Source organism: Aedes albopictus, chromosome 3 (genome assembly GCF_035046485.1).
Source record: "Aedes albopictus strain Foshan chromosome 3, AalbF5, whole genome shotgun sequence".
NCBI classification, from domain to species: domain Eukaryota; kingdom Metazoa; phylum Arthropoda; class Insecta; order Diptera; family Culicidae; genus Aedes; species Aedes albopictus.
In genome coordinates this window covers 373,530,654-373,553,345 of record NC_085138.1, presented here as the reverse complement: position 1 = coordinate 373,553,345, position 22,692 = coordinate 373,530,654, and the positions used below count along the sequence as shown (strand labels likewise).

Sequence of the window (22,692 nt, the reverse complement as noted above, 5' to 3'; positions counted from 1 at the left end):
AAATAAATGTAGTAACGATTCAATTTAACCTTCCTTTTGCATTACGTTGGCAGCAGCTCGCTGACGTTGGGTCAAAAATGACCCTAATGCCAAAGGAGGATTAACCAAGAAGCAATTAAATTCACCTATCAGTTGTTATGTATTTTGCATTATCGAAGCAGAAGTTTACCTAGAAAATACGATTCCACTTTTTTTTAATTGTAACAAAAGGGCATGGTAAATGGATACCCTAAAAATCAATGGTCTCCATTCACCATGCTCCGTGTTACCCATACAAGTAGAAAAAATTGGAAATTTGAACATTCGTTTTTCTGCATAAATCTTGCAAGTTATTACTTAAAATGGATATAAAGGAAGAAAATCAACTTTGCAAGGTGGTTTTGATCATTTTCAAACAAAATAGAAGAAATCTTCTGATACACGCTGAATGGTGATCTACCATGGAATCAGGCAACCTTCCCATCCACTAATAAATGCACTATAACACCAATTTTTGTGAAAAGTTTTCTACTTTCATGGTTTTTTTTTAATATTAACCTATAATGCAGGCAATGAACACCGGTACCGTAATTCGCGGTAACATTGATAAAAAATTTCGATCTTTCTTGAATAATTCTCTTGTTCAGGCAAACGTTACATCTATATATATAAAAATGAGTTTGCAGTTCCTTTGAGGCAACAAAACTCTTGCACGTTCCGATTCGTATTCATGGTGGCTGTGTTTATAAGTATAAAAAGTTAAAAAAATGAACTAAAAACAAAAATTATTTAGAAAATGCTGAGATTTGAGTGAACTGGGTACAAAGTCAACATGACCGCAATAAAACCAATCTAGAGTGCTGTGCTGTAATGACCTCAACAGCTGTCAACCACATCAACTGGCAAGACAAAGCTTGCCGGGACAGCTAGTGTTTTATATGTTTAACCCTTTCAAGACGGTTGGGTCATTTGCACCTTGCTGACGCGTTCTACAGCGGCGAGGTTGGTGAAAAAAGTCGTCCCGAAAGGGCTAAAACAAGTACTGGCCCTCTGAGTATTAAGCTACTTGAAAAAGTATTGAGTAACTTAAAGTAGGCCTGTCAATCTAATTTTTGATTTTGTTGTTTTGGGGTAACACTCATCATGTCAGTGATCAATGTTCGTTTATGATGAAAATACCCTTACTTACTGAATTTGGGGTCTCTGATTTGAAATATGTTGCCCAAATTCTTACAAATTAAATACTTTTTGAGTTATTTTAGGATTATGTATAAGATAGGATGAAACGTATATTTTTTTTTTTTTGAAAAAGATCACTTTCATGATTACTAACCTAATATAATATTGTATTTAGTATTCATACTAAGCATGAATGTTTGGCAATGTATTTCATTGTGTTACGAAACACAGTTAACCCTCGAGCAGTCGCGTCTTCAGCCACCCTCTGCGACACCACGCACACGGTGTGCACCACAAGCGAGCTTTTTTCATGGTGCGTGTACTCAGTACACGACGCGACCGCTCCCGGGTTAAGGAAAAATCGATTATTTTCAATGCTTATTTAATTCAATTTTCATGAATTCCATGTTATTGAATAGCTAAATAATAGCAGATTACGGAATTCGTGAGCAAAAACTTATTCAATTAAAAATGCTTGTTTGAACATTTCATGAGGTCGGTCAAGCCTACCCCGCTGATCAATGATACCCCGTTCTACGGTACCAACAATGTTTATAAGATTGTTGTAAAACAACAACCCTTTTTCACCCCAAATCTTCTTAGACCCACGGTGAATGGCGACTTGACGATAATTCGGATTCTGTTAGTTGATGTGTATGGAAGGCAGACATAATCAATAACAATTGAATAATTCGCACATTGTTGAACAGTTAGTAAGTACTGGAATTTTCCTTTTATTGGTTTTCCGTTTTTTTTTCGTGGGGTTTTTCATCTTTTTCCTCAATAGTTCAAAAACATCTACTGGTTATCTAGAGCCAGTCATTGCGTTCGAAATCTGGTGGCAGATATGAGAATCCTATACTCTTCTAATAGATCTTATAATAACTCTTCGCCAAAAAGTATCATGGTGCAGCAGAAACAAAGCGCTCTTTCCAGTTTTTTTAATTAAACTTTGTACTGTAGAGGACTAAACTTGAAATTTCTAGCTCAACGAAATTGTGCTCATGTTTAAGCTTCTATCTCCAAGTGTTATTCATGTTATTTGTTTTGAAATTCACCTAACTTTTAAGAAGGGCGCATGAAATACCTAATTTTGTTCTTCTAAAAATTGTAACTCGAAAACGGTTTGTAGAATTAAAATAACGTCTTCGCAAATGAAGAGAATATTTGAAGGACTTAAAAAACAAAAATATACCTAGAGTAATATTTATCGTGGATCTGTGTTAGATGTCATATAATTTCAATTTTCTTAAAATTTTTCCCTTTGTAGTATAAAAAATATTTTTTATGAGATAGCTGCTTGGGACGAACTGGCATCTTCAGTGTGTGAGTATTGATAGTCTTCTATTTTTAGGCGACAATAGCGCCTGTTACATCAGGTTGCAGGTCAATGTGGGGATGATTGCAATCGCTTGTTGCCAACAGATCGCGGAGTTCACTGCATTTGCACAAGTTTATACGGATGTCGGAGTGTTTTTCGGACATGTTTATTTTTGACACAGGGGTTCATTCATTGGTGTGTGGATGCCAGGCTTAAAGTGATAGATTATGTGAATACTATCACTGAAGAGTAATAGCTAGTTTCCACTTTGTACGTACTGCGCAAAAAGATAGGACAAGTAATGATCAAGTAATGATTCCGCTTCAAAATTACTTGAGCGGTTCGCAGATGGCAGGCAAGGACAAATGTGTAACGCCAGTAATGCTTCCCGTGAAAATCAAATGAAGCTGTCACTTTTCCGCGCGGGAAAATAGTCCGTGCTATTACTCCGTAAGGAAAAGAGACATTTCTCCTCATATAGATCAGCTGTCAAAATTACTTGCGAAAAAAGTAAAGAAATACTTGAGCGCTCTCCTTGGTAACAGGAAACTTGGCTTAAAGCGGTACAATTTGGTTGACTGCATAACTTGTAGGCGTTGGTTATATGATAGATTAACAACTGTGCTGTGGAAGTTAGAAGAAAGGAAAACGGATTTTTTTACAATTCCGTTTCTGGTTCTAGTGGTTATATATGTAGAGAAGAGAGAATATAGAGAAAGTAGATAGTAAGGTACAAAGTAGGAGGCAAGGGACAAGCCAGGGATTGAACCCAGGGCCTTCTGCATGTAAATTAGAAGCGGTAGCCACTAGACCACCAATTCTCGTCATTTTCCTGATAAAAACTGTAAAACAGTTTAAAATTCTCGAATATCATTTCACATAGATCCGCAATGAATATTACTACCAGTGTATTTTTTTTTCTAAAAGTCCGTCAAATATTCTCAAATATCTTCAAAAACATCATTTCAATCCAACAAACCATTTTCTAGAGTTTTTTGAAGAAGATTTTTTTTTCATATCCAACTTTTTAAAAGTTGGATAAGGAAAAATTATTATGCGTTGATGCAAAAGTAAATTATTCACGTAATACAGCGCACGATCAAAATCTCAATCAAATTGAAAAACACCGAGTCAAAAATGACATTTTTTTTTTCGTGTTTTGGGCTGGAAATGCTCATATGATAACAATAGGCATTTGAACTCCTGACAGTATACGTGACATCCGAGTCACGTTTACTGTTGTAGACACACATGCCCGATAGCGAACCATATTTATGGTGTGTGGCACCGACGGCGACCGACGCACTGACTGTTTTGATAACAAATATTATCGAAAAGATTAAATCAAGAGGTATCGTTTGTTTACAAGGCTATTGAAAACCGGAGCGCTAGGAGCTCTTATCGATCGATTTTTGTTTCCATGCTATCCCAGTCAGTCAGTGTGCCATAATGGAATGAAGCCGGTGAAATGACGCCAGCAAGTAAAGTGAGTGTCTATCCCCTTTTAATCGATCGGCCATAAATTTACGATCGTTTGTGGCAATGGAAATTGAAAAAAAAAAAACTCAACGCAAACTAGATCCAACCATCCGGCAAGGTGTGGAAAATTTGCATAAAATTTGCTCATCGATGCCTGTTGGGCTAAAATGTGTTAATTGATTGAGTCGGCCTCACTGTTCTTGTGCGCACGGTTGTTTGTTTTCGCTTGCCTTTTTATCGCACTCCAGTGCGATAGGGACATCACATTAAAACGTCTTCGTATACACGATAAAAATTGGACACACTGTGAGCGGGATTTTTTTCTCCCTTGTACAGTGTACTCTATGTTTCGCATGTTTAACGTTTTTCAAACGATACTGATGGCTTGCTTCTACACAATTGCTAATTGCTCTTTCACTTCTTCGTGTTTCACTTTTTGGCATTTTATTCTTGCTTGACCTTCTTCTTCTTCCTTCTACTTTTCCTTCTTCTTTCCATTCTTCATATTATTTTCATTCTTCTTTATTTTTCCTTCTTCTTTTGTTTATCTTCTTCCTAACCTCTCAATTGGGACAGAGACAGAGCATTATCGAGTAACACTATATGGGCCATTCGATTGTCAACTAGCAGTCTACATAACGTAAACTCGGAACTAATATACGGTTTCCAGATTTTATCGCTGCCAGACTGCAACACATACTTGTGTTTCTTCTGGCCAAGGAGACACAACTGTAGATACAGATATGTGGTCCAGCCGGAGCATTTTAATTTTAGTACACACCATACCACAATCGACTGTTTATCAGCTGCTGTGTATCAGTTCAGTAGTACAAAAAGATACCGCACTCTCGTAGATGTTTGCCACGTACCGACTGTTTATATGGTACATAGAGGTACCGAACGGGAGTCCCACTATCAAGCTGTCGCGAAGAATCCGTAGTCGATGAATAGTTTTTGACGGTTACGAATGTGCGGTTTGAGATAATATGAGTTTTTAGTGAGATGTTGTGATTTTTTTTTATGCTTTTTGATGTGATTATTTGAGAAAGTGACAATTTTAAATGTTTTAATTGTATCACAATCAACAATCGTCACAATGGTGTAAGTTCCATGAGAAAACTAATTCATAAACTATTACAAATCATGAGTCAGGCAAGACTGGTGAACAAACCGTTTAAGGCGAAACTGGAAGCATTTTCCCATTTTTCGGTTTTTGATTTTTTATTAAACGAAGCAGTATTTTCAAAATCGGTTTTCGTACACATGTAGAGTATGGATCAAGGTATCTTCTGAATTTTTTTTGGGGTGGAAAATGTTTTCCATTTATGCAGAAACCATTTTTATGTGAAATTTTGTTCAAAAATGGTTTCTGCAAAAACGAAAAACATTTTCCACTATAAAAAAAAAATTTAGAAGATACCTTGATACATGTGCACGAAAACCGATTTTGAAAATATTGCTTCGTTATTTAATAAAAAATCAAAAACCAAAAAGTGAGGAAATGCTTCCAGTTTCGCCGTACGGCAATGAAATTTGTGTTCTCATTTATCACATAATCGTGATCTTCTAACGATAGTTTGACGTCTTCAAAGAACTGGGGTATGAAATTGATCCTGCAAAAGTTGCTAGAAATCCTTCAGTTAGTACATAAAAATACGCGTTCAAAGTGTTCATACACGGAGAAAACAAAGTACCCAAATATGAGTTTATTTCACCCAACTTCGGGGTTGCGTGCGGGAACCCATATTTGAGTTCGTGGAAGCGATGTTGAAGTGGGTTTTTTACATTTGATCCCGTGCGGCAAAGTACCTACCGGCTAAGTTTTATTCACCCAACTGCTAGTTCAAAAAACTCAAATTTGAGTTCAATGCTGTTTGCTCAATTTTGGCTTCCCGCACCGAACTGTCAAAGTTGGGTTGGTTTGCTCTTTGCTCTCTGACAACAACAAAGAGAGTGGATGAGAGAGTAGACAAAAAATAACTCAAAAGTGAGTTTAAAAAAACTCAAATTTAGGTACTTGAGTTTCTCCGTGTAGAGTTTGGTGACAACTTCCAGCTTTCAGTACAGAAAGCTTACATAAATCTGCACATAGTTGATGAGATCATTCAAAAAGAACTGATTGTATACATAACTGTATCATCATTAGGGAGTGAATTAAAATACCAACAAGGTCTTGGTAGAGGGTTTTTTCTTATCGCAAATGCACTTGACTTCGTTCCTGCTACATGGTGAAAGAATGTAAAAATGGTCAATTGGCAAAGAATCCTCTAGCTCAAAATGAAATGCTCACTGAGGTAAGCATCACTGGATTCATCCCAGCCCAGTGGACGTTACGGTTAAAAGAAGAACACTGTCTGATTTCAATACTATGATATTGAAACAAAATCTGAAAACCAATTTAGGAGTTCTAGGTGTTTCTATTACCGTCAGTTTTTTTAAGAGTTTTACTTTAATTTACCCGTTTCAGGAGTTGTTGAGGAGCATTATTCAAAAATTAATAAATGATTCTTTTTTCTGCAAAACTTTCCCCAAGCTATTGTTTATAATATTGTTCGACTCTGTAACCTGCTAGCTCATAGGATAGGTATCTCATGGGTCGTTTATGGATTTCCTTTCACGCCCATACACTCGTGACAACTGACCCATTCTAACAGGAGTAAATAAGTGAGTAAACTGCTCATAGAAGGATTTAAATGACAAGGAGTGAACTAATATAAGCAAAGGGGGGGGGGGGGGGGTGTAGTTAATAGTATGATCCACCCAAGGCGAGGCTTGGTGGTCCCTTTATGGACCCGGGAAAACCAATCAAGTTTGAAATGGTGAAAAAGCTTTATAACCCTGAGTTGCTCTTGCTAATCGGTCCTAAACTAACATTGAGGTTTTAACACTTTACAAAAGTTTATTGTGACGTCACTTTAGGTACATACGTGCTGGCTTTAGTTTCTTACGGTTGATCCGGATCTTAGGATGGTGGTCGACTTTGGGATGACTGGTAGAAGCGGCTTTGTGGTAGGCGGTAGAGGTCACCGGAAACCTGGTGCAGTCTACCTGTACGTTAACTCAGCAAGACGACTGATGATTACTTCGCCGGTAGGCGGTAGAGGTCACCGGAAGCCTGGCTTCGACTACCGGTACGTTCGTTCAGGAAGATGGCGGTTGTTGGCTAACCTTCGGATAGCTAGATGGCTGGTTTCGTAATATGGCGTCGGGTTGACCACCGACCGAGACTACCACGACGAACATCGGATTGGAAGTGGTACCTAATGGTTCCGTTAGAAGCTTGTTCGGTCTTCGGAGAGCCTCTCTTCCGAAGCGGTATTCTATTTAAAACTCAGAAAAGAGTACAAAAGAAAAAAGTCCCTTTCACGGACCTTACCACCAAATATTAGCACTTCATAACGCCACTGTACCTAACCTCAATATTGCACTTAGATAGATATTTACCTTTTTCTTATAACATTTTTAACTTATTTATCTTCGTCGTTTTCCATGTGTTTGTGTGTGTTGACTAACGTGATTTTAACTATAATTTCAACAAATTTTAGATTATAACATAACTTTTAGTATAACAATAGATACTAACCACACTAACACTTATAATGATGCATACAATTACTAATTTTAATAACACTTTTAATTCTTCTTTTAGTTTACTAATATAACTAACATAAACTTTTTAACGACGGTACAGATCCTATACAAAAGAACAATACAGAAATTATAAAACAAAATCACCAACAAAAGGTTCATTATTTCTGACCTATAATATTAGCGATTAAACAAGCGCGCACTACAATTCCGTGGGTGGATCACGGTTACAAGAAGCGCGGGCATATGACATCAGGCGGCTTTTATAAGCAATGCCGTTTCACATAACTCTATTTTTTTTTTAATATCGTTATGCTTATGTTTGTCCACCCTGTGTATAGTGGCACCATCTATGAGCGGCCATAAATATAACAGGGCTGTGACATCTTTTTCCCTCAAACTCAAACTGCTCGAATTGGGGGCCATCCATTAAGTACGTCACGGTCCTAGGGGGGAGGGGGGTTAGTGAAAGTGTGACAAGCAATGCATTAAGTATAGGAAAAACTCGTACGAAGGGGGGAGGGGGTCAAAAATTCCCAGTTTTTGCGTGACGTTCTAAATGTACTTAGTGAAAGGTAAACATTCATTCCAACATGTCTATTATGGAGTGTCACGCGTTTTAATTTGGATGGATATTTAAAAACCTTGCTTGTGGCGAAGCCAACAAGAACAAATTGGAACCGAACGGTTACAACTCTTTCAATGGACATTTTTAGGAATTCTATGTAAAACAGATGCACTAAAAAAAACAGATGGAGGATTTTTTAAAAGAGCTGCAGCATGTACACAAAAAAAATATCTTCATGATGCTATTGGGTTTGTAGTAAAGGCAGGAACTCTTGTGGAAGATCAAAGTTAAAACCTGAAAATAAAAAAAAAGAATATTGGACTTTTAAAATAGGAAAAGTTGAGGAATTGTCAATGTTTAGAATGATTTATTCTCGATCCAAAGTTTAAGATCATCCTATCGAAATTAGTAATTATTGTACCCATGTTTCCGCCTAATTATGTATGATTTCACAAACTTTGATCATTATTTAGGTGAAGCTTTTTTTAAGATATGGGAGATATAGCATAGCATAGGCGATTGTACACATCGTGGGTGGCTATACAATGCTCAGCTTCATATGTTTTGAAAAATCGCTAAATTTGTAGATTAACAATTTCTTAAAATGATTGTCAATTAGTCAATTAGCATTAGTATTATTAAGCATGCCACACAAAATCGTAGGTGATTCAGTTCTAGACCGCTGTTATGAGCTTTTCCTTCTTCCTGACTCAAGACAAGATGGACGCAGTCCTCCAACGGTCGAGAACTGTCCTGGTCGCGTGCTTGCGAAGGATCTCGGATGCGTTACAGGGCGTTCGACGGGGTTTTGAGGGGTTTCAGTGGCATTTCAGGACGTTTCAGAGGATTTTCAGCGAGTTTCGGAGGCGTGACATGGCCGTTTTCGAGGGTTTCTGAGGGTCTTAGGGGCGTTAAAAGGGGGCTGAGGGGATTTCAGGGGGTTTAACAGAGGTATTTTAAGGCTTCAGAGGGATTTTTAGTAAGTTTCGGAGGCGTTACATGGTCGTTTTCGGACATTTCAAAGGGTCTCATGTACGTTACAGGAGGTCCAACGGGGGTACAGCTAGTTCCAATGGTGTTTCAGGGGCATTTTCGAGGGTTTTCGTAGGGTCTTAGGTGTACGTTACAGGGGGTCCGACGGCGTTCAAGGGGGTTTCAGAGGCATTTCAGGAAGTTTTTAGAAGCATTTCGAGCTGAAACTGAAGCTGAAAGGAAGGTGAAGAAGCATGCGGCCGTAGGGCATTGAATCTAGTCACATTAACACTTTGCTCGCGTTCACCATTTTTATGGCACAACCGCAAAAGTATGGGAGATTGACATCTAAGCCAAACGAGAGATGAAGTTGTGAAAGACGGTTAGGGTAGTACATCTAACCCAGATTGACTTTCTACTCCACAGAATCGTAAATTGTTCTGTGGCTTAATTGGTAAAAGCGCTGGACTACCGATACGGAGTTGTGAGTTTGAATCTCACCAAAACAAGTGTTTTTTTTTGGTTTTTATTTATGTGTATTTTAAATAAAAAAAACAAGAGGATTTATTTTTATTTTTTTTATTTTTTTTTACAATTTCATCTCTCAATTTGTCAATTAAACACTGTGTCTTCGATATTTGAGTTTTTTCGTCAACATCTAGGGTTTCGGACCTTTTGGGCAGGAGGCCCTATTTTGGGCACTTTACGCTGTAACTCAGTAAATTTTATGAGAATTAGCTTTATTTTTTGAACATGCTGAACGACGTATAGGATACGAGCACCGGTTTTGGCCAGTCTAAGGGAAATAATAAAAAAAAAACAAGAAACCTATGGAAACTACCAATATGTCAAATGAAAGGTTTCAATCTATATTTTGTAGGAAAAAGGCAGAAAACAAGATAATTCTTTTTTATTTATTCCTATTCTCAACTTTAGTTTCTGTTTTGACCAATCACGTGTATTCTTATAGGAGTGGAATGGAAGCATCCTAGCCAAAATAGATATGTAGGAGTTAGAAGCGTAAGTGACAAAAGTTAAAGCGTAAGTTAGGGTGTGAGTGACAAAACCCACTTTCGTGTAAATGAGGTTTAAAGTTTTCCATCCATTTTTCGTCCCATACTCTGTCCCCATCTCCGATTTATTGTATTTTTTCTAATCATCGTAAAAACAATCTTGAAAAAGTTCCTGAAAGCTTAAAATCTAAAGAATTTTTCGATACTCTGAGCTCAAAATCGACAAAATGGTCACTTACACCACTTTGCAACTCGGTCCTTCATATAAAGAAAAATAATTTCTTAAGGAAAATTATTTTTTCCACTATTTTTTTTTAAATCGATGGTTTTCACAGCTGTAATTTTTATTCTTTAATCACTTAACCAAATTTACAGCTCTATTGTCCACTAGGGCACTGCGTGAGCCATTCCAATTGGAAGTTGTATTTTGTACAGCGCCTAAATGTATTCTATTCTAATTGGCCGGGGTTCTGCTAAACCGAACTAAGCGCCAAAAAGATAATTCCGAGATAATTATGCTTGAAGTTCAACCACTCACAAATAAACAACAGCGGAGATTATTTGAAACTTTTCCGCACACATGTAACTTACAAGCCTTCATTAACCATCAGAAATTAAGAATACATGTAAATTATTTGGAATCATTGATATAATTACATTTTATTTCTTGGTACTTTGCACTCAGTTCACTCTGGCTGATCAAAAACATTGGAAAATGGTTTATAGTTCAGTTTAGCTGAATGTGTTTTTTTTTGTTTTAGGTAAAAAAAAGTTGGACAGTGAAAAAAATCTCGATTTTTCATCGTCTATCAAGTTGAAATCGATATCACTCACAATCCTTTACATGAATCAAAAAGGACGCGTATAGTATGGTAGCACGAAGGGCTCAAAATAGTTTGAAATACGAACGGCGGAAGCCCTCCCAGCTCAGCTTTTCCCACCCATGCTTTTTCTTCATAAGCGGTGCATGTGGAGGCACAGAGCAAGAGTGATTATGTCAAACGATGTCCTTGCACACCCTGAGGTCCTGAGATGTGAATGTGGAGTAATTTGTGTACTTCAAATTTCTGCTGGTCAAAGAAAACCATGAAAATATTCTGCCAAAGTGAACTAAGTGCAAAAAAGTTTTCAAAAATATGAAGGAGATTCTAACTTGGATCATCTGAGTGATAACCAAGCGCGTTACCTCTAGGTCATATTGCCTTGCTGAAGGTCAGTCGTTAAGTCTGAATCATGTTCTAAACATTCTTCTCAAGGATGGTTTTCGTGAAAACGCCATTTTTCGATCAGCCAAAGCGAACCAAGTGTTTGATTTTTTTTTCAAGCTTTATTAATCTAATTAGGCTTGTTGTTCAATGACGGCTCCTGTGTTAAATTACCAGTATGAGGTGTATCGACATAACGCTGGTATTAAAAACCAGTTGGTTTTTGTATTGTTGAGAATAAATTGATTCTAAAATGCTGTGGACTTGGTTCGGTCTGGCTGAATGTGATTTGGAAAAATGGCAATCAGCGCCATCGAAACATAATTGGTTCCTCCCACACCCATATTTCTAATAACGTGATCATGTCTCTTACATATTGTTTCTATGAGTCGGTTAGAAGTTAGAAATCTGACGGCGATGAGGAGAACTTGAAATGTTCATCACCTGGACCAAACCTAAAATATTTCGTCAATTCTACCGAATGGTTTACAGTTCACTCTGGTTTGATGCAAAATGATGTTTTGTATGTTCCGCCAAACAGAAATTTTGAATTTACTCCACGAAGAGCTGTCAGAATTACTGGATTTTGACATGGAAGGAAAATCATCATTTTCTTCACTTAATGGTTAAGAAAACTCAATTTTTCAAAAAATGGTCTTTGGTTCGGTTTAGCAGAACCCCGACCAGTTGTACTATATCGAACTGATTACCGTTGCGCTGCTTTCACTTTCTACCCTCTCATGGTAGAACGATACGCACGAGGATGTTGATGTGTGGCTGTTGGTTGTTGCTATTTCCAATCAGATTGGGGATCCATTATGGGTTGACGTTCGCCGATGTCCAAGTATCCGGGTCCGTTTGAGCCTTGGGCTCAGAAGAGGGTCAGTGTCAGCTGCTATCAGTGGGAAAGATCAATTGACTTAAGGACAAACGTCTTGAAATCCCGCTTCAACGCACAAATCTCAAGAAGCAAGCTTCAAACAACAGGGAATTTCATTATTCTGTACTTGCTCACTTGTAATAAGCTCAACATATACATGCAAAAATGGATGAATTATTAGTAAAATTCCGAAAAAAAAATCACAGGTCAGGTGAGATTTGAACTCACGACCCTTATTCGCTTGGTCGTGAGGTCAAATCTCACCTGAGCTGTGGATTTTTTCGGAATTTCACTAATAATTTATTTATCTTTTCATGTATGTATATCAGGGCTGCCCAACCTTTTTCGCTTGTTTCATACATTTTTGGTTCGTACAATCGTAAAAAGGGTCGGATATTAGATATTTTAGCATCAAATGGAAGCATGGTATTAGGGCTAATGGTTGCATGTGTTGAAATTCAAATTTAACGTATCCGCTTAGCTACCGTGACAATTCAGTCAAGAAATCCATCCGGCCCGCGGGCCGGACTGTTTTTTGGGTTCAACTGCACCGGTAGCTAAAAATTGTCAAGAAATTCTAACTTTTACGCTTGGATGAGTTAGATGCAACACTAAGCTTTCATTTGATGCCAAAATATTCCATGTTTGACTTGTTTTGCGAACGTACCGATTGAAAATGTCTGAAACATGCGAAAAAGGTTGGGCAGCCCTGATGTATATGTTGAGTTCATTAAAACATCATTACTTGACCACACGGATTGGTACATATACCGAAGACTTTTCTCTTAATTCATGAACAAAACATGTTTTCTTCTTAAACAGTGCTTATTTGAATCACGCAATTCCATTGTAGGGCATTAGTTCCCTTATTAAGCATGTGGCTTCCATTTTCATCCTACGAAAAACAAAGGATTGAAGCGCTGTTTGTTTTGTTTCATATTTTTGTATTTTTTGTTAGAAGTGAGCACCCATGAAAACAAAAAGAACGGAATCAATCGGTGCCGTAATCGCTGGTATGCGAATAGGATGAATATGGGAGCGTGAGATTACTGATGGAACACATACCCTATATGTTTTCATGCCCAGACCGTCAGACCGTTGAGGTAGGCGCAGAATCATAACGTCTGAGGCCATAATGTCCCAGGTCTTTATGGCGCGTTTTTCCGTGGCATAAAGTCCGAACAGGAGAATACGCCACAAAGTTCAAGAAAAGAAGGCATATAAAAATTGAATGTACCTCAAAGTTTATTCGCTAGAACCGTATTTTTGAATATCTAGATTCAGAACATGTGCGGTTAAAAATATTTCATCTTGGTTTTTTTTCCATACATTTTTTCGGATTTTTGGGAAGACTTTTTTCGGATTTTTGGGAAAATAGGGAAAAAAATAAAAAAAAAAACTCAAGATGAAATATTTTAAGCCGCATAGGTTCTGACTTGAGGTCCCAATTTTTGATCCTAGCGAAAAACAATTGAGGTACATTCACTTTTCATAATACTATCCTTTGGACACAGCGTGTGGCGCCGCTGCATGGTTGAAGGCGCTAGACAATCGAAACGTGAAGCGACTCGAGGGTACCCACAGGTTGATGTGCCTTTCGGTGGTCAGTGCATACCGCACGGTCTCAAAGGACGCGGTATGTGTGCTAGCGGGCATGATGCCCATAGCTTTAGTGGTGGCAGAGGATGAAGAATGCTTCGAGCGACGCGGCATAAGAGGCGCGAGGCGTATCGCCAGAACCTCGTCTATGCTGAAGTGGCAGAGCGAATGGGATTCCTCCAGCAAGGGTAGATGGACACACAGGCTCATACCGAGCGTGTCCAAGTGGACGAGCAGGCCCCATGGGGAGGTGAATTTTCACTTGATACAATTTCTGTCAGGCCATGGGTGCTTCAGGTGGTATCTGCACAGATCCGGAAATGCAGGCTCCCTCGCATGTCCGGAGTGTGCAGACTGCGACGAGACCGCGGAGCATCCCAAGTAACAATTTTAATTTTATCGAAGTTTTTGAGCGATTCAAAACCCCTAACCATAAAACTATTGATGCCGACTTGAAAATACTCTCGAGCTCCTTTATGCCTCCAAAAGTCCACGATCTGGCTAGTTGGCCTAGCCTTATTATAATCTAAAGGACTTCGTATGCAAACCGGCTTTGGATTTCGGGTTGTATCATAGTTTTATCAATCTTCTAATATGTGTTTTGATTATTTTTCACTATCAATGTTCGATCGTTAGTATAAATTATGCTTGGTTGCTTATCCAGCCATGAATTGGAAAGATGCCGATCTGGAATTGAGATTTGATTTCCTATTTAATATGTGTTAGGAGACATGCTACGGGAAATTTGTGGTGAATGTGACTGTGATAATGATAAAAAATAGGTGCGCCACACAAACTGTGCATTAATAGGAAGTCAAATGCATTTAATATACTCGGTGGAATTAGACGTGAAAAAGGTTTTTTTGAAATTTCTCATCGTAATAGGCTATTTTACCTCACGCAAATCTGACAGGAAAAGGCCTACTTTCCCAGACCAAATTAACAGTGCTGTAATGGTTCATTACAGCACTGATTTGCGTTGCGTAATGAACCATTACAGCACTGTTTTCAGTTTTGGTCAACTTCTTGATGCTTTCTGAACGCAGTTTTGAAAAATTGTGACAACTGCACAGTATAACTTGCTATGATCAGATTTTCTTGAACATGGCTATGAACATCAGTGTGCAGTTTGATGAAAAAGTGCAGAACTCGATTTTTCCAGCACTCGCCGTAATTATCCAACTCGGCAAGCCGTTGGATAAATGTACGACTCGTGCCGTAAAAATCGTTATTCTGCACCTTGTTGCGTAAACTACTATTTCAACACAGAGGAGTTTCAAAGACAATATGTAAATTTTCTGAAAATAGTATGACGTAAACGTGTTGAATCGTTGAGTTTGATCCTAAGCGCTGTACGTGAAATCATAAAATTGAGTAATGATTTTTCTGTATTTACATAAATTATCCCGGTTAGGCGACATATTTTTCTGATAAAACTCTGTGTTCCTGATGATTTCTCCAATAGGGCTAACCCTCCTAACATGGTCATAACCCAAGTAACACAACATGTCTTATAGAATTTTTTTCGACTCCAGTATGACCAGTTACAAAGTTTTGGTTTGAAGCAATAAAACCGATTTTCAGACTGCTATACGACTGAAAAAGCGCAGAAGGTGCAGCCTGTGCAACATCTTTGTGATGTCATATTCATGTTCTATATGAATCTGAGCATACTTAATTATGTATCTTAGTATGTTTTCCATTATATATTTTCAACAAATTCTAGAAAACAGTGCCTTGGCAATTAAGATGTTTTATTGCTGTTTTATTAGGTTTCAAAATGTCAATAATAAAAATCGACAACTGCGAAAATCGACATTCATCAATAATTCTACCAAGCCACTTTAAAGCCAAATTGCCATACTGTGATCATAATCTTTAATGCCAATCATTTTTTACGGTGAAATAGACTATTGTACCCCGATAAAATTAATGCGCCTTATGAATCAGTATTTTTGAAGAATTTTGCATCAAAATAAATAAATAGTTTTCATCTTATTTTAACACAAAAACTCAAGCATGCCTTATTTTTCTCAAGAATTGGGCAAGTTTATACATACATATCACAAATTATTGAAACATAATAGAATATTTGAAAAAAAGTTTCATAATTTAGAAATAAAATTAAATGGCACTATGTGACATGGCATGATACATGTTTTGAGATATGATTCAAAATTGGCTTGATATTGTTTTTGTGGATAATTTTGTTGTGGTTGTTGTTGGTTCTCATGTTTGGTTTGGTATTTGAACGGTTTGATATCTGTCACGATTTGGAAAGACAACAAATATCAAGTATCAAACAATTATCACAGACATTGAAGCGGCTCAAAGAGCATTATGCTCGGTAAAATCGGCCCTTATAGATAATCATATATTTTGTGGTAACATATATTCCTGTCATTTTTTATATAACTAAGATTCTGTTAGGAGTATATTTTTTTACGTAGGTAATAAAAATCGATTCTACATTTCTATGATCGGTAGTGTAGCATGTCCCTGTTAAAAAAATGAATTAGGATTATGTTACACATGTTTTCTATCATACTGCAGAAAACCAAAATTCGACTAATTATAAACATATGAAACATACTTTGTCTAAACATGGTCGAAAACAAGTCTTAAACCAGAAACTGCAAATTTTACTCTAATATGACATATAGAACATACTGAGCATGTATGGTAAAAAAGTGTACTTAAATAGAACATATCCTACATAATCGAAAACAACATGCAAGGTTTGTTTGAGAAAACAAAATATATTCATTAATAAGACTTCTAAATAGAAGATCACTGTGCATAAGTTTTAGGTATCATGAAAACGACATATCCATGACATAATATGTTTCAAGAAACTTCATAACAACTGCTGTAGAACAAAGTAAATATTTTGCTATTTCGGATTATGTTTTCGGTGTTACTTGGGAACTGAGATTATGATAGAACTAACGGTCTTATCACAGCATTTCTTGGTCTATGATACGACCACGAAATCTTTTGCTGGTTATAAGCGTTGCCTCACAGTTTTGTTTATTTGTTTACAAAAAGAAATCTCTCCGACAACAACCGCAAATGCAAGTTTTATTGAAATGGCATATAATTACTGATAAAACCAATTCATGACCACTTGCAAATCTTTGAATGACGATGTTTATAGCAGAAGTTATATGATAGTTTTATGGAATGCCAAAGGTGCAAAGTAAAAAACTACCACATAAAATTAGTATAGACCAACTAGCTTTCTCACATGCTCGTGTAAAACCAGGATAAACATGAATAAATCTTCAAGGCGTGCTGATTGCTACTTGGGATGTGCTCTTTCGTGGAGCAAAGGTATGCATTAGGCCGTCCCTTATTTTGCAAAATTTAGAAATGTTATAAGTTCGTTAGTGGAAAATGATCATTTTAGCTAAAAAATGATCGTGTCAAAATTTGAAGTCCGTATCTCAAGGCCTAAAGTTGTCAAAAATTGTATAGGACCAAAAATCATGAAATTTTTTTTCGACAAAACAAATACGCTATTCCACTAAACCCGGTGATTTTAGGACCCTAATGGGCCAAAAATGTGCTTAGATTTGCGATATCTCTACTCGTTTCCAAGATATTGACAAAAAAAAAAAAACAACTGAAAAACCAGCAATTTTGACCATTTTTTAGATTCCGAAGGAAACTTACCCTATTTTGTTCAATAACTCAAGGATCCTAAAATCACCGGTTTTAGTAGAATAGCACTTTTTTTGTCGAAAAAAAATTCATGTTTTTTTTGGTCCCATACAATTTTTGACAACTTTAGGCCCCTTGAGGGACCACTTAGCCTTGAGATACGGACTTCAAATTTTGACACGATCATTTCTTAGCTGAAACGATCATTTTCCACTAACGAACTTATAACATTTCTAATTTTTGCAAAATAAGGGACGGCCTAGTATGCATGAGGTATGCGGTAGAGATATCACGCCTGACAACATTGTTGAAAGGATGTGTACGGAGGCGGACAAGTGGGATTCCGTTACTTCCACGGTTTCTTGAATCGGAACAAGCGGAACAACACCTGGTTGTGTGAATGAAATGATCCAAAATGCACTACTTCTGAGAAAATCTGAGAAAACCCCCGACATTATTTTGCTAGTTTTATAGGTCAATCAAACTCACCTCAGTTACTGATTCTCGGTTGAATATTTACCGGGATTTCGGTAAACTATTATCAAATCTGAGTGAAATTTACCGAGATATCTGTAATGGATGGATTTTGACGACAGCTGGGTAAAAATGCCAGTATATGGTAAAAATCATCACCGAATTTTCGGAAATTTGCTGAGGTTGGCAATAACATTTGAGTGTGTTGGCCTTTTGAGACTGACTGAGTAAAATAAAAATTAAAAATCACTGAACAAAGCCAATGCAGAAAATACCTATATGAGATTTGATTGCAATTTCACTCCTCAAAATGGTAGATTGAGACATTCCGTCAATTTTCTCATCATAATAATAAACATCTTCTGATATGTGTAAGTATCGACCAATCTATGCATTTTTAATGGATTCACTTAACAGGGTATGATGGAATTGTTTAATTAGATTTTGAGCTTTGCGTTTATAGTATGGTGTGCCTAAGTTCGAACGGGAGCCGGCTGCTTAACTGTTTGTGTACGAAAGCACAGAAAAATGGTAAACGGGTGAAATGCAACCAATAATAATTTGAATCGGAATTACATGTGTAGGTCCAGGTTCGGAACAGTCTCAAATCTCCGTTCCCACGTTTGATTGTTATCAATATGCCAGAGCATGTTTCTTGAACCATACCCACTCAACTTCTCTGATAATGAATCATCTATGATGGCTTCAATCCTAGATGTTCACGATTAGTGGATTTTCAATGTTTCTTATTATATCCGACTTTCTAAGCGAGATGCCTTGGTACAAGCACAGTTCACATGACAAGCGTAATGGTGCTGAAAGTGGCCTTTGACATGACCATTGACCATTTGATTCATAGGATATAGAGCAAAATTCTTGCTGCAAGAACATGAGTGGGTATCTGTCTTTTAATGAACTGTTAATTTAATTGTCTAAATAGATGATCTTAAACATCCACCGAGGTAATGCAACATAAGTATATATTGTATACGACTACTCGCTTTGGATCATTAAGTTAGTGTTGACATGCCTCGGTCTTCAGTTCGCTGAAGCACCGCAATGCCGCGCTGGAGTTCTCTGTCGATAGACGTTTATGATTACCGTTAAATCTATATTGCTTTACCTTAATGTTTTAGTAGTTAGTCATTGCAAATTGATTGATTCGATACAATAACTTTTATGACTGTCCGTCCACTGAAACGCTGTTACCTCACAATCAAATTAGCCAGACAATTTACGAATACAGCACAGTAAGAATCTTGCCCATAACGAGCAATAAATTACAGAACTGACACAATAAGGTCTCTTAATTGCAGTATAGTATAACCGAATTCAAGCCCTTCGATAAGCATTTACTACCATCAGATAATGAAGCAATTTCAACACAGTATACACAAACAATCGAATCTAATCACCGAATCCCCCTTCAACGTTTTCTTCCAGACATCCGCCAAAATTCCGCACCACGATGGAACGGGGGCTTCATGATCGGGACCGGGTGGGACTGCAGGATCAGGTCCTACTCGAGAACTACCAGAGCGAGGATGCCTTCATCGATAACCTGAAGAAGCGATTCCAGGAGAATCTGATTTATGTAAGTATGCACGGCACCACAGCTGTTTCATTTTTTTTGCAACGGTGAAATGTCATACCTCCAAAACGACTGGTTTATGCAATGCGAAAAGTGGAAACAAGCAGAAGGGTTACAAACATGTTTGCCATAAGCGCTACTCGACGACAGCATAATCCCTCAGCGGTAGTGCTTCGATTTTGCCGTCGTAAGTCAAAGTTTGGATTACAAGCGTGGATCAGATTACCGACATATTGCTAGCAGTAGCGATTCACTTTCGTTTCGTTGCATCAAGCAGAGCGTTTACTTGGGTACACTTTACCAGAGCGATCAATGATTTACTTTTTTTTTTTGCTTTGGAATTTTGCAGACCTACATCGGACACGTGCTGATATCCGTTAACCCGTACAAAGAGCTTCCCATCTACACCGAGCAGGATGTCAAGGAGTACCGGAAGCGACACTTTTTCGAGGCACCGCCACATGTGTAAGTATTGTGTAAACATGAAGTAGTCGATTTTTTTGTTTTTGAACTGATAAGACTCTACCGATTTATTAACTATCATTAGCGTGGCTCAAAATACCACATGGGGCTGTCCATAAACCACGTGGTCATGAGGGGGGGGGGGGGGGGGGGCGGGGTCGGCCAATGACCATTTTGTATGGACAAATAAAAAATTTTGTATGGACTAATGACCACGCGGGGGGGGGGGGGGGGGGGGGGGTTTGAAAAGTCCCAAAAAATGACCACGTGGTTTCTGGACAGCCCCCATGTCAAAACGTTCGATGGGCCCCTTTCTCATTTCGTTCTATATGACCCCACGATGCTCTGGTCAAATTTTCAGCTAAATCTGTTAACATTAGGGCGGTGCTAAACTCATTTAAAGTTTGTATGGGAGTTTATATGGAAAAACATCGTTTTTAGAATTTTTCTCTTGAAGGGCACTATTTTTACTTAAAACACATAACCGATTGCATATATAGAACTATAGTCTTACATGTGCCGAAAAACTTTGTCGAAGACCGCAAAGTCATCCGAAGCTTGTAAGAAAAGATATTACATGCAGACCATCTGGTGGTACTTAACATTTAACATGTATAGTTTATTGCATTGCTAACTGGACTGAGACAAAGTGCGGAATCTCAAATAAAAGTGCGATATTGCATCAAATCGTTCCGGTGTCTTCATCGCACTTATTCATCACGAGCTAATGAATAAGTGCGGTGAAGACACCGGAACGATCTGACGGAAAATCGCACTTTTATTTGAGATTTCGCACTTCGTCGTCGCACTTATAACCGCGCAATGCGCAATAAAAGAATAACAATAGCAATAAAATCTCATTGAATGGGGCCGTACTGTCTAGGCTATAGCTCTTTTAGCAAGTGTCTGATTACGTTGTTGTCTTCGACAAAGTTTTTCGGCATATCCCAGGCTGTAAAGCCTGTCCACGTTAAATTTCGGACACCTAAAAACTGCGGAATCTCGAAAACGGTGTAACCAACTTCATACAAAATATCATTGAAACATGATGTTATGGTCAAAGGAAAATTGAAAAATGTGCATTGGGTATATCTTTAGTTTATGGCATCAGTAGAGACATTATAGTGATCCGATCGAAATATCAAATTTAAGGGCCCTATTTTTCAAATTTCATTGCTTTTTCTCACAAGTATGCGTTTTCTGGCATGTTTTTTGTTCTTGAATGTTTCTCATAGCTTATACTTTTGATTCCAATCGAAGGAGTTTAAACAATCATCAATTCAGTATAATTATGAACAATACAAATTTAATGAAATTTGAACTTTTTCACTTATTATACAATAGATTGACGTGATTCGATGATTTTTTGAAAACTTACAGCGATAAAGCAAAACATGAACATGGTTCGGTACAGGAAGGCTAGTGCTTCTTCAAGGTGGCAATTTTTGGTCCTAGAAATGTATATTCTTGCCATACCATCTCTGGTTTAAGAGGCATACGAAAAATCGATTTCTTTATCATCCTTAACGTGCCGACACTAATAACAATCTTGATTCTGGTTGTAAAAACAAACATCCTTTAACTCGTAAGAAATTCGACAGGACTAGTACTTCAAAATAAACCCATTTCAGGAATCGTTGGTGGTACAATACAATTTATTTTTGATGATAGGTACAGGACCACACTTTCTTATATTTTTATCGCATTTTTACAAAATCCATTTTCATCACTTTTTTTCAAAACGTCATAACTTTACCGCACATCAACCGATTTGAATGAACTAAAGCTTTTCTTCTAGATTAAGGATTAAATTAATCAGGAAGCACCAACATTTGCATATTTTGCCACTGGACTGCTTGTGATACCAACGACTTGGTGTCCGAAATTTAACGTGGACAGGCTTTATTTCTATAGATCGATTATGTGTTTTAAGGAAAATTAGAACCCCTCACGAGAAAATTGCAAAAAACGATATTTTCCCATATAAATTCCCATACAAACTTCAAATGAGTTTAGCATCACCCTAATGTTAACGGATTTAGCTGAAAATTTGACCAGAGCATCGTGGCGTCATAGAGAACGAAATGAGAAGGGGGCCCATCGAACTTTTTGACATGTGGTTTTGCCATACAAGCTTTAGCCACCCTAACTATCATATATCGACAATGATTTTTCATAAGGGTCTAACTGACTTGATCGATTTCTCTTCGTCGACGCTCTTTTTCGCTAATAACTTGATCAAAACGATCAAAATCATTAGGGGGATTCACTTAACAGCGTAAACTGATTAAACTGATTAAACGTCGCGATCACCAAGGCAATCTTTGATTATTTCATTCGCAAAATCATGAAACAGTTCAAATAATCAGAAAATCATGGCTTACGCAGCAATTTAATCTGTTTAGTGAGTACCCCTATTATTCTTTTTGTTTCTATAGCAAGATGTAGTCATCTCCTTCGCATTTCAATCAAAAAATTTTGGGAAAACTCAATACACATTCTGTAATAACACAAAAAGAGGATCGATGAAGAGCAATCGAAAATGTCAGTTAGGCACTAATGAAGAATCAGTGTCGATTATTGATGTCGGATAGTCCAGATTGTTACATGTGAACAAAACAATCCTTACTTCATTTGTACATTAAATTATAATGTTAGAACAATCAATATTTATAGGGATTTTTCCAGAAATCCTTCCTGGGAATTCCTCCACGATCTC

General features: G+C 37.5%; 2 protein-coding genes across 5 annotated transcripts in view; both read left to right on the top strand.

Moving 5' to 3' along the window:
• The window catches only part of LOC109397131 (NADH dehydrogenase [ubiquinone] 1 alpha subcomplex subunit 9, mitochondrial), a 440,561-nt gene that overhangs the window by 230,186 nt on the left and 187,683 nt on the right, over window positions 1–22,692 (top strand). The gene's annotated exons all lie outside the window — the stretch shown is intronic.
• LOC109409839 (unconventional myosin IC) overlaps window positions 1–22,692 on the top strand; it is a 174,805-nt gene that overhangs the window by 119,994 nt on the left and 32,119 nt on the right. For 2 of the 3 annotated variants that reach the window (XM_029875103.2, XM_029875102.2), the window contains exons 2-3: window positions 19,364–19,514; window positions 19,861–19,976. In XM_029875103.2, coding sequence (XP_029730963.2) covers window positions 19,389–19,514; window positions 19,861–19,976 — 242 coding nt within the window. In that variant the 5' untranslated portion in view covers window positions 19,364–19,388. Of the gene's footprint in view, window positions 1–4,899; window positions 5,060–19,363; window positions 19,515–19,860; window positions 19,977–22,692 lie in introns of those variants that run through there. The other variant, XM_062855636.1, reaches the window with a different exon arrangement.